The following is a 16,496-nucleotide window of genomic DNA, read 5'->3' as shown; positions in this document are numbered from 1 at the left end:
GCAGCATGTGTTGCATGTTGCAGCAGGAGGAGCAGCCGCATCAGGAGCAGCAATGCCCCCGCTGTTGTTGCTGTGTCGGCGAAAAATATCCTGCAGCAAGTCGTTGCCATATTTTACTTTTTAAATGCCGTGCGGCTGCTTTGTGTGCCATTGCTGGCATTTTAATTTATTTGCTCATTTTCACTGTTTTCCAGTCTCAGTTTCAGTTTCGTTTTCCCATACTTTCGACTGGTTGTTCTTGCGGTCCCTGGACACTTTTTTGTTGCCATCACAAAAAAAAAAAAAAAACATTTCACAGCTCGACTGAGCGATGGAAATTATGCTGACTAGTCTAGGGGAAGACATCCGGTATTCAATCCTGCTGCTGCTGACAGCGGAAAGTGTATTTGACTTTCGTCCTGGCACGTGGCTTGTTATTTTTGCATTTGGTCCAAAATTAAAAGCGCATAAATTTGTATAATTCATGGACATGTGTACCAGCTGCTGCGGCTGCTGCAATTCGTGTGGTACGGTGGGCGTGGCTCACATCCTTCACACCCAGCGGCTTTTGTTTGGGTGGTCGTTGGTGGTGTAATTGGAATCAAGTAATTTACGCCCCATTAGAGTGACCTGTCGAACCTACTGCAGGTCAGTTTCACCATCCAATTAACGTGGAATGAAATGGCCATTCACCATTCACCGCGTTTGCTATTGCGATTCCGTGTAATTGCGGTGCTCTGAAATTTTAATATGCCGCAAGTGGCATTCAATCAATTGCAATTAAAAAACTGTTTAAGCAAATAAATAATTGAACACAAACTGCCGGGCAGAGGGCCATAAATCAAGGAAATCAGCTTACAGCAACATTAACCAAAGCCGCAACTAATTTTCCCATTAATAATGCACATCCATGCATTTTGACCCAATGGACTTTAATATGATTTTAGTTTGGGCAAAGCGAGTGCTGAACTGCGACCACATTCGTTCTCTGAATTTAATGTGTTGTTTAAATGCTCCTCCAGACTCTCGACGAGTTAAGTCCCCGAAGCCCTCAGAAAGCCCGAGCAACAGTTGCGAGGCGAAAAAAGGCATAACCAGGAGTCAGGACAACGGAGGAAATAGCCAGCAAAAAAAAAAGAGCAGAAAAAACAGCCACGTAATGGCCGACAACAAGGACAACAAAGCGCTGACTGGAATATTTTTCGTATTTTATTATTAAATCACGTAGCCAGTGCAATACGGCGTCCAAAATGACAGCGAACGCATTTTAATTGAAAGCAAAGGCAACGCAACCAACGGCAAGAAGGTCCTTTTCCTTCTCATTCTCGTTCTCGGTGTCTGAAAAATCGGAGGAAAAACGCTAAAGCCAACGTGAACCGATGATGTGGCACAAGCAGACGAATGGGGAAAGTGGGTGGTTAGTGGGTGGTGGTTGGTTGGTGGGGGATGCCTTTGGAAGAGCGGCGAGTGAGTCGCGCTTCTGCAAGAGACTTTGGCCGAGAAGTTTTCTAATTGAAAATGGCGTCGCAAAATTTAATTTGAAAACTTTCACTGCCAGGCCGGCAGAGTGGCCGCCTTCGTTGGCTGGCTGACCCACAACGACATCGACAACGACTTGCCGGATTTTGTGAAAAATCCCCAGCTGAACTGTGAGAAAACTCTCGGACATACTGGGGGTGTGGCTACTAATATCCACGGCCATATCCATGGCTACTAATACCACCTGAAATGAAGCACTTTCTAACACAAGAATGGCATTTTCGAATTTGACAAAATATTAATCCGAATTTGAAACTGGCCTTACGGAATCTTAGTCACTTAAACTAAACTGCTCCATAATGTTCTTAAACATACTTATTTAGAATGCATTTCCAGATTATACTTTGCAATTTTTTGTACAAGTGTATTATGGGCTCATGCACCTTTAAACACCTTTTGAAAATGTCGCATTTAAAGCGTTATTTCTATCAGTGTACACACTTGTTATTAATAAGCCTGCAAGAGAATGTTGGGGAACATTTCATTTCAGGGGGCCGCCAAGAAATATTTCGCCTAATTGAATCGCCTGGCGCGAACATTTGTTGCTCGACTTCTGTGGCGCCACGAATTCGCGACACTCGCCCAAACACTCTGCCTTTAAATAATTCTTGTACATTTATTTTTTACGCCTGTCCCCAGTGTATGGAACTTCTTAATTTGTACATTACCAGTGTTTTGGACAAAACGAAGTAATGCCAAACAAAGAGCACGGAACACAAGAGTCATGTACTCAGGTTAAGCACTTTTTGGGGTTTATTTGCCCTCAAAGATGGCGGCAACCGGAAGTGCACACACACAAACACGCACACACATAGGACACATAGGAAAAGAAAAATACGCAGGGGCAAAGTCAAAGGCTGAAGCGGAGAAAACAAAACATTCTGGCATTTCTAATTATAAGTAAATATTCATACTCACATTTCTAGCAAAGTGTGTGAGTGAGTGTGTGTGAGTGAGTGTGCGAGTAAAGCACTTTAAAAGTTATTTACACACACAAACACACACTGTATGGAGGCAACCATGTTAGGCAGCCCGTAATGCATGCTAAAAAGTGTGAGAAAGTACATTAGGGTCACTGACGACTTTGACTACACTACAAAGGGGCGTGGCAGGGGGGCGTGACCCGACAGCTGCTGGGTCAAAAAATGGGAGGAGCAGAAGGGGCGGACGAACCTCCGTCCGCAATGGCAACCACTTTCGCTCTCAACTTGCAACATTTTGTGGCAAGCAACTGTGTGTGTGCTTGTGTGTCTGTGTGTGTGTTTGCCATAATGTACAATTTAAATGTAAACAATTTGGCCCAACGCGGCAAAGGCAGTCGTGGCATAAAAAGCAGTAAGTAAGGTCGGCCGTTCGAGGAGCCGAGGAAATGAGAAAGCCGAGTCCGGCCGGAGTCTGAATGAAATATTTAAGAGGCAGTAGTAGAGAGCATCGAAGCGATCCCCTCTATATGGAGTGGAAAGGCATATGGCAAACTGGCGCAGTGTAGCATCTGCTGCCGCCGCTCTGAATAGTGAAACTCAAATATTTATCTTGGCAATTGCCTGTAATTTGGTTTAGTTCCGACTTGCCACCGTTCTAAATAAACTTTTCATTAGCAGCCCCATGCTAGCTGCCGCTCAGATACGCACACAAAAAAAAGGGCTAAGGATCGAGAGCGCAGGACACATGCATACATATACATTTATGCTGAGCTCGCCCTGATTTCAGTTAATTAACTAACTTATATTTTGCGTAATTGACTTTTATGTGCGTTTGGCAAACGTTTCAATCAAATCCCAACCACGCGTATGCCGCTCACCACCATCAGCCATCCTACTTCCACCATTTACCATTTACCATTCACCAAGAAGACAAAGCCGCAACCGCAGAACAAAACCACACTGCGCACACAGTGCGTATGTGTTATGTGTTATCTATGTGCTATGTGCTACGTGTTATGTGTTATGTGTCAACCCCAATGGTCCGATCCGAATTCCATTCGCTTACGCTTTAAATATCAATTGAATAGAACCATTTGGCTGCAACAAAAAAAAAAAGTTTTCAAATATTGAAAGATTGCCAAATAACATTTTTTTCCCATTGTATTTGGCTACTGTTTACAATGACACGGCACACTTAATGGGCAGCCTGTGAGTCTAAGTTTATTTAGCCGAACGCTTTGTTGATTTTCTATTATTGTTCTTGCAACACTTTCCGTTTGCCGTGGGTTTATTTTGCCCAAAGTTCATTAAACTATTGGCTTGCAGCCAACGTTCGCTTAAAAGAAAATCAATTAAATATATCCGCTGGCTGTATTACGTGGATATCTTAAACCCGGGGATTGAATCTCGCCTTGAAGAGCCGCACAGGCCTTCAACCACTGCATAATTAATGCAACGTTGTCTTGGGGCTCTGGCCTTGTGGCAGGCAGAACCCGAGGCAGAGGCTTCCCAGCCAAATGGGGCACGAAAAGCTGCTGGCTGCTCTTGGTTTATGCATGCAAAGTAACACGTTGCGTATGCGCAATTTTTCCCTAGTAAACTTAAAGCTTTACGCACCACTGGGAAATGGTTAAATCGTAAAATAAAATAAAATAAAATACACTTTCTGTGTGTGAGGGTCTGTGTTAAATCCGCAGAGAGATCATCTGAAATGCATTTCCATTTTTCACTACATTGGAAAACGCATTCGAAAACACCCTATTGTCTTAATTGGAATTATAAAACAGCCATAAACACTCAACGTATTCGATGGAAATTAATTGATTCATGCCGTTGAGGGCCTGTCAAATGCACCGATGCACAAATGATGCGCTACCCAGAAACTCCCTCATGCAGTCAAAATTCCAATTGAGTGCTACAAGCTCTAGTCGCGCCCCCATTTATTCATCTTCATGGGTTAAGTAAATTACAAGTGGCTAAAAATAGGCGGAAATAATGTGATGTGTCAAAACAAAACATCAAAAACGAGGGAGGACCGCAGGTACAGCCAGTTTGCCTTGGATCTTGGAACTTTTTGAAGGCACATCAAAGACGACGAATTCGTCGTCGTCCGACTGCCAATAGGAGAATTAAATGTGGTCATAAATCATTGGGAACGGAGCGCTAACAACTCGGCAAATGCCAGAGGTAATTAAAAATAGATCACAATCTCGGTGGCGCACATCAAAAAGTGCTCCCAACGCCTTGCATAATTGGTCAGATGGAGGAGTTGGAGTTGAATTCCTTCTCACAGCCAGCAAGCCATGATTTAGATTTAGCCACTGCCATTTGGCCCCACAACACATCCGCATATCCGCATATCCGAGGCCATTCATATGGATTTACGGGTTAGGTGTCGTCTCCTCTCGTTTTGGCCACATATTTGCACAGCCCGCCGCAAGCTAAAACGTTGACAAATTGCAGCAGAGAATCCGGCAGAAGCAGCATTTTGCCAGCCATTTTGTTTGCCATTTTACTCAAGTTGTCAGCGAGTGCGCGCCGGAAAGTATGCAACTTATAACAAATGGCCAACTCGTTGGCTTTGCGGCCAAAAGAACACAGCTTACCACCGAGCTGCGCTCTGGGACTTCAATAATGTGCAAATATTTTTGCGCTGCTGCATACATTTTTTCCAGCGTTTTTTTTTGCTCGCTCTCTAATCCCATTTACTTGCGCTGAAAATCATCAAAGAGCGGCAAAAAACGACAGCAAAAAAAAAACGTGTTTTCAAGTTTATTTCGCAAAAAAAAAGCGTGGCCAGAGTATGGTGTCGCTTAAAATTAAGCCATAAAGGCTGATCCGATCGAGTTCGGAATTTAAACTGCATAAAAAAAGAGCAGAGAGCAGAGAGCAGAGCTCTGCTGCTCGGGGCAATTTAAACACACAGTTTTGCTTTAAGGAACCAGATAACGAGGCCTCCAAACGAAGCGACAGCCGCATTATTGTACAGGTGGAGCAAAAATAAAAGAAGCCGCTCAGGCGGAAACAATGTGGAAATTTTACAGGTTGCCCTGTTAAATAAAATAACACAAAACATGGGCCCAGCGCACAAATTCACAAGAAATCATTTTTTTTTGTGTCGAATCAAAAGCAAGGAAGCAAAATCCGTGGCAGGAGAAGCCGACAAGGACCAAAAAAGAAACATCAAGCTCGACAACGGCAAACGACGCTAGTGTCGACAACCGGCGAACGGAAGCGTAGCAAGGACAATGCGACAACGGCGGTACAAGGCGGTGGGCGGCAGTGGGTGTCGGAGGGCGTGGCCTGCCAGCAGGTGTGGGCGGTGGGGCGTTGACCGTTTTCGGGTGAGCGGCGGTGGCGGGGGCGGCGGAAGCATTGTGTTAAAATAACAAACAATCAGCCGAATCATGCAGGAAGTGCAAATAATAAATAAATATATATCGCACTGTGAGGCATTTCTCCAGGATCAACATCGATTGCCGGCGACAGCTAATAAAATAAAAGAAAAAGCGAATAAAAAATACGTGGGAAATCAATATGCTCTTAAAAACACAGTAGAAATGAACAGCGATCCATAAAATAATATTTAAAAAGGGTTTCAATAAATATTATGAAAGTTATGATAATTTTCCCTTACAGACCTTTAATGAAATACTAGTATGATAGGTATAAAGATAGGTTTGCGAAATCTAGAAATAATATAGCATATTCCCCCCCAATATTATAATTTATTTATTTATGTTATGTTACTTAATTTTCAGGAGTTTCTTCAAGTGCAGCGCTATAATAAACCTTCTTTATCTTTCAGTACCCGCTCGATTGGTTTGGGCCGCTTTGGGCAAAACGGTGGAGCTGCCCTGCGATTTGACGCCGCCCACGTCGCAGGATTCGGTGAAGCTGCTACTGTGGTTCAAGGATACCACGGGCATTCCTCTGTACAGGTGAGCGAAAACTACTGCTTTATATGTGCATACATCCCGGGGGTCACTGGTGCGCAATCATCCACTCCAAAAAGCCTACGAGACAGCCATCCATCCATCCGTCCATCTGTCAGTTCGTCCATCCATCCATCAGTCCATCAGGAGCGTGAAATAATCGTCAGCATCCTTTTGCTACACCTTACGTGTTATTTTTTCCTCGCCGAACGCTTTTGGCTTATTTCCGGCAGCTGCCACATGTGCGTACAACGCACAGCAGTGTATGTGTATGTGTGAGGTTGTTTTGGGGCAAGGATGCGCCCGTCATAATCCACTTTGTTATAATAAATGTAAAGCACATCCGATTACGGCTGTCGTTGCTAAAGTGTAGCAAATTTTCACGCACACACGCATATGGAGCCGTAGCCATCATGATATTTTCCAGCTTTTTTGTTTTTCCATAAATTTGCGCTGATAAATTTTCAATATAAATTGTGGCAGCCAGCGTGTGCCGTGCATGCCAAGTGGCAAATGCCTTCCGACTTTGCGTGCCGCAGCCGGCAGCCGGGAAACACTCGCAAAACTCTCGGGAGTACTCATTAGAAGGGGTTTTATGGATGGCAAAAGGGGCCGGATCTATGTCAGCCCAAGTCGTGCACGTGAAGTGGCCGGTACTCGATAATCATGAGCGGGAAAATGCAGCACGAGCAATGGCGCTGGCCACCCCAGAGTACTGAAATAAACTGAGTAATTTACTAAAACAGCAACAAATTACTGCAATTTGCGCAAAGCTGCCAAAGTCGTGGGGCAGGCGAAGGAGCTGGAATATAGGAGCTTGTCCTGGAGCACTCCACACTAAACTCCTGGCTCATGGTGTGCAAATTGAGCGTCATTTTTTATGGACCCAAATTATGCGAGGGGCGCTGCTCTCTTCGCATATGCTTATTTATGAGATCTAATAATCGCTACATGCTGCCACGCCCCCTCACTTACACTTGTACTTTCACCTCCCCCCCTATTTTTCACCTTACAGTCTGGACTCGCGGGGCGGAAACGTGAAGTTGGCGCCACATGCGGCCATAGCTAGCGATCTGGGGCAACGTCTGTTCTTCAGCATCGGCGATAATCCCAAGGATTCGCGCCTGCAAATCAACGATGTGAAGCCGGAGGACGGAGGCGTCTATCGGTGTCGCGTCGACTTCTTCAACTCACCAACGCGTAACTTCAGGCACAACCTGACCCTAGTTGGTAAGTAGCAATGGTGAGCATTATGGAATCGCCTGACCGCTAAAGTGGCATATTATCTTGCCTCCATTTCAGTGCCTCCCGAGGAGCCGCGCATCTTCGATGCCCAGGGCAAGGAGATATCCCAGATGGCAGGACCCTTCCGAGAGGGCTATGAGCTCTTCCTCTGCTGTCAAGTGAGGGGTGGTAAGTTATCAGTTTCAAGTTGCAGGCTGTGCCTGTCAGGCAGCTTTTCATTAGCTGCATGCTGGAAAATATTGTTTTAAAATATTTAAATTACTTATTTACAAGAAATCGCAGTAATATCTGAAAAAAATAGATTAAAAACTAGCCGGTTTTTAAGATAATTAAAAATAAAACATAAATGGTATTTAATAGTGCAAGCTAATTGAAGCCTATGTTAGCAGACACAAAAATACATTTTTTTTGAGTGCCATAAGCAGGTTAATCCTCTTTAATTTTAACCCCCTCTTTCTTTTACTGTGCACTCGAACGAACTTTACGCGGTGGTTTGACCCACTTAACTGTCATGCGTTTTACTGTGTTTGTCAGCGCCACAGCAACCGCAGTCAGACGCATTGTTTACCATCGCACTCAGGAGTGTCAATTGCAACCGGTTGCAAGGATACTCCACACAACCTGCAGCAACTCACCGGGCGTTCTGTCCTCTCACTCTCTCTCCTTGCAGGACGACCCCCGCCCAAAGTCACCTGGTGGCGCGACGACACCGAGCTAATCGGCACCAGCCACACATCCGTGGAGGAGGGCGCCACCGTGATGGTTAATCAGCTGCTGATTGGAACCACCACGCGGGACTTCTACGGAATACGCATCGAGTGCCGGGCGCAGGGAACTCGACTGGTGGATCCGGTCCGCAAGGATGTCACCGTGCAGGTTTACTGTGAGTCATCAACCCCACAATACGTCCAATAAACATTTGCCTTTCATTAAAACTCCGCGAGCTACTCGGCAATAAAAGTTTTGCATTTCACTTGGTGATGTGAAAACATACGTTGATTAGCTGACTTGTTGACCAAAAAGGTCCTTTTATTGAACTTCATTATATATTTTATATATGTATATACTTTATACAATTGTGCACTTCAACATTCGCAGTGAAACCGGTGCGCGTAAAGATTGCAACTCCCAACGAACTGCTGACCGCTGGCCAACCGATGCCCATTCGCTGCGAGTCCTGGGGCTCATATCCTGCGGCCAAGATCACCTGGCTGCTCGACGGCGAGCCCATCCGCAATGCCGAGGTCACCGTTCACAGCGACAAGGAGGTGAGTAAATGTCCTGGCCAAATTGCCCGAAAATGTCTGACTATTTTATGGAGCATGGAGTGCATGGAGTGGGTAGCTGGGTGCGGAGAAAGTTTTCGTTCTTGTTGTCGTTCCCAGGACATCGCAACTTTGTGCCCGGAAAATTTGCTTCGAGCGTTTGACATTTGATAGCTGGCCGCAGTGCAGCAGGCACTTCTACAACGTTCACATCCCATATAACACTGTGCGGCACTTAATAGCTCCAGATTCTCGGGGCAGCAACAAAGGCAGCCGAGGCGACCACTGGGTGACCCTAAATGCGAGCCGGACAAACTTTTGCCGCCAGCCGCAGAGGGATAGACAAAAGGACGAAGGGACAAGTTGACTCTCCACCAGCCGCCGCTACTTTGATGAACTGCAATGGCGAAAAGTTTTCGCCAAACTGCACAAATTTGCACTCCATGCGGCCAAAGGCCAATGATTCGGCTAATGTGCGAATTTTTATTGGAATTCATCGTCCTTTGCGCTCGCATCTGCTGGCAAATGGTAGCGATTTTTTTCCCACCAAATCGCATTTATCAGATCCTTTCGCCTACCCACTGAAGGTATCGGAGATGTCTCAGTTTTCGGCATCCATTAGTTGCCTTTTTTGTGGAGCCACTGGCTTTTTCGCTTTCTAATTATGCCATGTAAATGGATAGTTGCTGCCAAACGTTGCCAGGCATTAGTCAACTCGTGCATAACCGACTCGACTTCCAATTGAGGAACAGATTTCCACACACGAAGAGTCCTGCGCTTGTTAGTTTGCCTGGCCCGGCATCGATTGTTGCCAAAACGTGGCTCGACTTTGGGGCTTGGAGCTGGTCGATGTCGTAACTTAATACCCAGTTTGCCATGAGATCCTCTGCTCCGCTTCCACATCGCCTAACGAAGGGCTAACGAAGGCCGGGGCTAACGAAGGCCGCCTATCAGACAGGGACATATGGCAGATCTAAGGGACTTTAAGTTTCAACTAAAAATCCGAAACATATCACAGTAACATGATATATCGATATACTGCTTATTATGCTATATTTTAATATAAAGAATATGGAATTCCTGTCATCAATGAGCTCTTCTCTGTTGACAAAAGCCGCTTAAGTATTAAGAACTAATATTTAAGATTACATTTTTACCAACGTATCCTTTAGCTAATACGCCATCCTTTTGCCTCCCGTTTACTTTCCGCAGGACGGGAATATCACAACGAGTATCCTGACATTGAAGGTAACATCGGAGAACGATAATGCCGAGCTGACGTGTCGCGCCACGAATCCCTGGTTCTCCGGTGGCGCCATCGAGGACAAGCGCATCATTCGCGTGGCATGTGAGTACATACTCCAGTATATTCCTCCTCCATTGCGACAGGTGAACTGGTAGACTGCTATGAGCAGCAGTGTGGCCGGTGGAAGATGGGCTGCTGGGTATTTAGGTCTGGGCTTGGGTCTGGTTGTTGGCTCTGAATCCGGGCCGTGGCCTTCGGAGGCTTTTGTGTATTCTTAGCACAACTGCCCAGGTCCTGGCCTATTTCAGTGTGCATGTGTGAGTTTCCGTGAGGGCTTGACCGAGGAAAGTCCAATTAGACGCATATTACGGCCAGAGCCAGCGTAATTTTATTAAGGCCAAAGGATCCAGAGGAGGCAACGGATCCGAAACGGAGCCAACCAAGTTGGCTGGAGGCCACATCAACCTGTTGGCCACCTCTTGCTAAGCCGCTTATAAAATGCAGTCAAGTTGACTTCAATGTCGTGTTCTTTGACTTGCCTTGATTAAATTTGCACCGTTATGTTTCTATTGCTTACCTTTATTTTTTTTTGTGCTGGCCTCTATAATATTTGCAACATCCGCTTCCGACTTCCGCTTTACATTACTGCCCCCCACACAGCTTTCGTTGAAGTTTTCTTGTATGGCAGTGTGCACTGGGAAAAACAGGCTAAGGATTACGTTCGTATTTTAATAAGGCTTATGCTTAAGTTTTTTGTTATCCTATAAGAGACAAGGCTATAAAAAACTATTAGATAAAAGCTGCAGCTTTTACTTTCCGTAGACTTTTTGATTCTTATAAGGAAACGATCCTTTTTTCGAGGTGTATTAAATGAAGAAAATCTGAATTACCTGCACTCAAATCAGACCAGCAGTCGACTCGATTTGCCAGCTCTTCATTTTGTGTTTCGTTTTAATAATTCAGCATAAAGGTCGGTTATTTTTTTTTTTTTTTTTTTGCGACCGTTCAGCCCACGTCATTGACATTTGCGAGCTGTAGCATAACCACTATAGTTCGTCCCGCTCCACGCCAAACTTTTGAGGATGGCGGACAAAAGACTGGCTGGGGCCAAGTGGCGCCAAGAGTCTCCGGCGCGTATTAGATTTTTACAACCGTAACTAATAGTCCCATTTGGCGTGTGGTCAAGAGGACGAGGCCTGCCATGCCTCAGCCCAAAGGATGTAGAGCAGCTGGGGCTAAGTACATTACGCAATGCTGTTGGCCAGGAGTCGGAGTTCACCTCCTCCTGGGCCATTGCCGTTTATTATTTTGACTTTTATTCAGCAATTCGCTGCGCTCATTAAGCCGGATGCCACACTTACTTACTTACTAACTCTCCTACCTCTGCTTCATTCCAACAGATCCGCCCACGGTTTCGGTGCATTTGGCCAACGAGGATCCCAGCCGGCTGGTGACGCGAGCCGAGGGCCAGAATGTCACTTTCAAATGCCGGGCAGATGCCAGGCCGCCGGTAACCAGCTACTCCTGGTTCAAGAATGTAAGTAAGACCAAGTGATTTCTCCCACTGCCCACTCCATTCAGCACTACCACTCATCATCATCGTCTATTTTCACAAGCTGACGTGTATCGGACACTTTTCGAAATTTTTATTTTCAATTGTTGTTGCGAGGCCCCCAAGGCGTCCACATTCTTGTGGCTCTTTATAAGCAGACACTTTTGCGGTTTAATTAAATTTGTCAGAATGCTGTAAGAGTGAAAATGCTTCGCATTCCTGCTGGGCCCAAGGATAATGGGGGTCAGGAAGTGTGCCCAGCAAATGCTCGGCTCATTTTTCAAACGTCTTATAATTGGCTCATGATGTCCATTGAAGTCCATTCGTGTTGCAAATTATTTAACTATTTATCATGCAACAAATAAACCGAAAACGATTGAGATTGCCCCAGACACAGTTGGATATTTTTGTGCTATTTTTGTGCCAATTTTGTGCGAGTTTTGTGCTGGCCAACCATTGTTGACCGCCTGCCTGACTGTGACTTTGTCTTTGGTTTTTATTATTAAACCGCATGATTCTGACATCCTTTGACAGTTTTGTCCACATAGTCACATCATCATTTTTCATAACAGGCAAAAACCATAAACCCGAGCTCATATTTTTCCGACCTCTCATTCTCCGCTTTTAGTCGAGCAGTTAACAAATTGCCAAAATCATTTGTCCGACGAGGGGGTGGTCTTCGAAAAACTTCTCTTTATTTAGGGCACTTTGATTTTTGATTTTCGGTTCGACCACTTCTGGCAGTGCCATTAATAGGCTACGGCTAAAATGAGCCAAGGAATTATGAAAAACGACTGGCCAAATGTGCGCAAAAAAGTTGTAAAGAGCCAACGTTCGACGTCAGTTTGGCGTATATAGATTGTTATTATCAGACTGTTTTTCGCCAGCTTTCTTTTGCTTGGCAAACTTTTTGCACTGGGCCAACTTAAAACTTTTCCAAGGGCTCATGCCCTCAAATAAATGAAATCCCAGCAAGGAATCGAATTAAAGCCACTTTCGAGCGAATACACAAATGAATGCGTGTTCCCAACTTTTCCGCTCGGCATTGTTAAATGCATTATGGCACAAGGGCCAATGCAATTACCGCCCTCCATCATTGCAGTCATGGCTTTTTAATGAATTTTACAAATAATCAAATAATGCAGCATGGCCAATTTGCGGCGTATCTATAACGCGTGTTTCCACAGCGCAGAAATGCGATGGTGCAAATTAGCTGTCAATGATATGGAGCACACATACATACATATGTAGGTGGGCAGGACGGCGGAAGGAGCTTAAGCCATTTAAATTGCATTATTATTATCATGAATTAATTAAATGCGTGTGCAAATGTCAACGGGGATTTTGCTACTAAATGCATAATCGAATTATTCCATAGGCAAGCTGTGCTAATGGAGCATTTGCATCCGCATGGAGTCACTTGTCCAGCGAATCCAGCGACTGCGAAAAGCAGTTCAATGAGCAGTTCAAGTCAAATGCCGAGTGTCAAATGCTGAATGCTGATGCTGAGTCCGAAATACCGAAAAATACATTAATTTGATTTAATAAAATCCATTTATTGTTTGGCCCACTAAAAGACCGCATTAGGCGCCGGCAACCGCAGCGCTTCACCCACATACCAAATGGGAAATGGCAAATAGCCGGGCGGGTAGCATTGGCTCCATTGTGGTTGCCATTTAGTGCTGCTAGTGATGGCCATGGGAATGGGGATAGGTTTGTGATGGTGGTGACTGTGGGTGCTGTGGTCACTCGACAATGCAGCCGGCACCACCGCAATTTGTGCCATCTAAGACCAGCGGGACAATACTTTTCGTCGCATGTGTGTGCATTCGAAAGCAAATAGGGAAAGCCTCCAAAATTATAAATCAAATGAAAAATATGTTATCTAAATATATGCATTTATATCTGAACATGACAAGTAAGGAAATTAACTAAGTAACTAGAAATATAAATCAAATGGAATTTAAGAAGCTAGCATTAAGTGGATTCATTTTTAAACAAGCTCATACTTCGCTTTGATTTCATCGCTTAGCTTAAACTTTCGAGTGGCTTAAGCAACTTGTTCCCCAATAAATGGATTCCATAACCCCATGAGGACCACAACAGCCCGTTCAGTACCGAAATAATAACCCCTTCTTCACATTTCAGGGCATGCGAATGTCGGGCGAGAGCACGGAAATAATGCACTTGACGCAATTGGAGAGGGAAAGTGCGGGGGCGTACGCCTGCGGGGCCACAAATACGGAGGGCGAGACCCGGAGTTCGAGCCTCACTTTAAAAGTGCAGTGTAAGTACGACTTGCAAAATAAAATATACACAAACTATATGGTTGGTTGCTGGGTAGGGGAAGGGGGTAGCAGCACGACGTGATGAAATAACATGGCGAGCCGGAAACGGAAGCTGCAGAATAAAATCAAAATCAAAAAGCAATGGCTGCCGGAATGGGAGTTTGCAACTTTTTGGGGCAACGGCGGATGGGGAAATTGCTTAGAAATGATGCATGACCGTCGCTAACTTCATCTGTAACTGTCGGCGTTTGTTGCCCGCTTGTTTACAATTGTAAAATTTCAGAAATTCCCGCTGCCGCTGGCCTAAACAACCGCCATTGATTTATACACACGCACAGACAAAACTTTCGCCTATAAATCCAGCACTCGCAATTTTCCAGCACTCTCCCAAAAAACTTTTCATAAACCTCACGGTTAGCAACGAAACGATTTTTTCACAGCCTCGGGTCGAATTTCCCCTGCCTTTTGGCTATTTTTTGAGGTGATTAATGTGGATTTCATATACTACTGCTCGCACAAGCGATTTGGTTGCATAAATCAGAGCGAAAGCTGCACAATCGACGAAGGAACTCGAGTGGTTCTTAAGTACACTATTTGGCCGGGCTCGTGTACCCACACATGGCATTTGCCATCCGCATACAATCTTGAGAATGGGATCCTAGAGAGCGATGGTGCGTGGCCCATTGTTGGCCGCATTTATTGTGTTGTCAGCTTACACAAGTAAGGAAAAAAGAAACGTCTTTTCATGTTGCCAACGCTGGAAAACCGGAAAACTGCCACGCCTTTTTGGCTGCCACTTTGAAGATGTGAAATGCATTTCTGCAACCTCCTACTCGAGGACCTACGACAGTTTAAGTAGTTTATATTTGAAATTATGAAAGTTTTGCGAAGAGAGTCATCTTTGCATTGAGTTTGGGCTTTAGGTAACTTTACCCATATTTGGACACACACACACGAGCACATTCTTTCCACAGCAACAAGTTCGCAGACAGATGGCTTAAGAATGCTGAATGCTGAAATGCAGCCGACTTGTGATAAAAGCCAAGAACGTAGTAATGAAGCTTCAAATGTTTATCCGCCTCGGCGTGACTTACATTTTAAAGGCGGTTTTCAGCACACAATCTGTGATACTGGAATACTGGGATTCCCGAGTATTCAAACAGACAGACACATTTCCCTGGGGGCCAAAGGCAGTGCTTCCGCATATCTGCTCCCATTTCACAGCCAAGTGAAAGTAAACGCCGAGCGACTCGCTTTTCTTTCGATACCTGGCACACAGATTTCCTCGCTAAGCTACACATAAAATAAATATAAAAAAAAAGAGGACTGGATAAGCAAAAAAAAAAAAAAGAACCTGGAGAACACGAACCCCCTCGTTCGTGAAACGGAAACATGTTAATTACTATGCTCAAGGCTATGTAGCTGGCTCGACTTCCCTTTGGACTCACCAGCCTCTCGTTCTTGCCTCATATTTTTGTGTGTATTTTGAGGGGTTGAGAGGGCTGCTTGGTTGGACGGGAGCCACATCCCCCCGAGAATGGGTGGCAGTTGTTTGCGCTCCGAGGGGGTGGTATGAACGAATTTAAAATGGAAACTTTTTGCTGCCTAACAACTCGATTCGGTGTATATTTATGAAGCTCCCGATTCGCTCATCTCGTCCTTTTCAGTCTCCCCGCGCTGTAAATCGGGCACCGAACAAACCTCCATTGGAGCCGTCAGCCTTCATTCGATACTGGTCAAATGCGAGGTGGATGCCGATCCGCCGGACTCCGTGCGCTTCAGTTGGACCTACAACAATACCCGGAACGTGTCGCCGGTAAGTCAGCTCACAAAAACTACTTTCTCTTGGGACACAGTCGAAAAAATCAATGTTTAAACTAAAGATATTACCTATAAATATAAGTCAAAATCAGCTATCGTTTTGTCTAACCCCTTTTTCAAAGAGTCATGTTATCAATTGGTATAACAATTGAAATTTAATTGATTTCGTTAAATACATTGATTGTTGTTCGGAATCAAGTTCAAAGCAGCTATTTCTCTGTGCTTCGTACTGGGGCAAAGGTACATGCCTCGTCCGGAATCCAAACCGAACTTATTGTGTCTGTAATTATGCCGGGAAACGTGCTGCAGCCGGAGCCTTTGTCGCAATTACTCGGAATTCCAGCCAGCCAGCCAGCCAGTCGGTCCGGAAGAATAGAAGGGTGTAGGAACAGATAGGTGGCATGGGTGGTATGGTGCCAAGTTCGAAGTCGGGTGCTATTAGCAGAACTTGTGCTAAATACTCGAGGGTTGTCTGGGATTTTCGTTCGACAATTCAGAGCAGACGAACAATGGTTGAGGTAGGGAATCGGGCGCCGTACGTGACTGAATTAAAATTTAATCAAAATGTATAAATTCGGAATGGTGGGGCAAACATAGCGACATTCGAGGGAATTTAAAATGCAAACCGTTTAGGTGCAAAACCGAGGACTGCAGAACTAGCAGAAAATGGCAAAAAAAAAAAAATGGGGAGAAAGACAGATGG

The 16,496-nt window shown here is 45.0% G+C and overlaps 1 protein-coding gene across 4 annotated transcripts in view; it reads left to right on the top strand.

Moving 5' to 3' along the window:
- The window catches only part of side (sidestep), a 62,395-nt gene that overhangs the window by 30,805 nt on the left and 15,094 nt on the right, over window positions 1-16,496 (top strand). For all 4 annotated transcript variants that reach the window (NM_001144645.3, NM_001260406.2, NM_001260405.2 and 1 more), the window contains exons 3-11: window positions 6,250-6,382; window positions 7,392-7,606; window positions 7,679-7,789; window positions 8,292-8,504; window positions 8,720-8,889; window positions 10,099-10,234; window positions 11,533-11,669; window positions 13,833-13,971; window positions 15,640-15,788. In NM_001144645.3, the coding sequence (NP_001138117.1) occupies window positions 6,250-6,382; window positions 7,392-7,606; window positions 7,679-7,789; window positions 8,292-8,504; window positions 8,720-8,889; window positions 10,099-10,234; window positions 11,533-11,669; window positions 13,833-13,971; window positions 15,640-15,788 (1,403 nt within the window). The remainder of the gene's footprint in view (window positions 1-6,249; window positions 6,383-7,391; window positions 7,607-7,678; window positions 7,790-8,291; window positions 8,505-8,719; window positions 8,890-10,098; window positions 10,235-11,532; window positions 11,670-13,832; window positions 13,972-15,639; window positions 15,789-16,496) is intronic.

This window comes from Drosophila melanogaster, chromosome 3R (genome assembly GCF_000001215.4).
Source record: "Drosophila melanogaster chromosome 3R".
In the NCBI taxonomy this organism is placed as follows: Eukaryota; Metazoa; Arthropoda; class Insecta; order Diptera; family Drosophilidae; genus Drosophila; species Drosophila melanogaster.
This window is presented reverse-complemented; position numbering and strand designations above follow the sequence as displayed.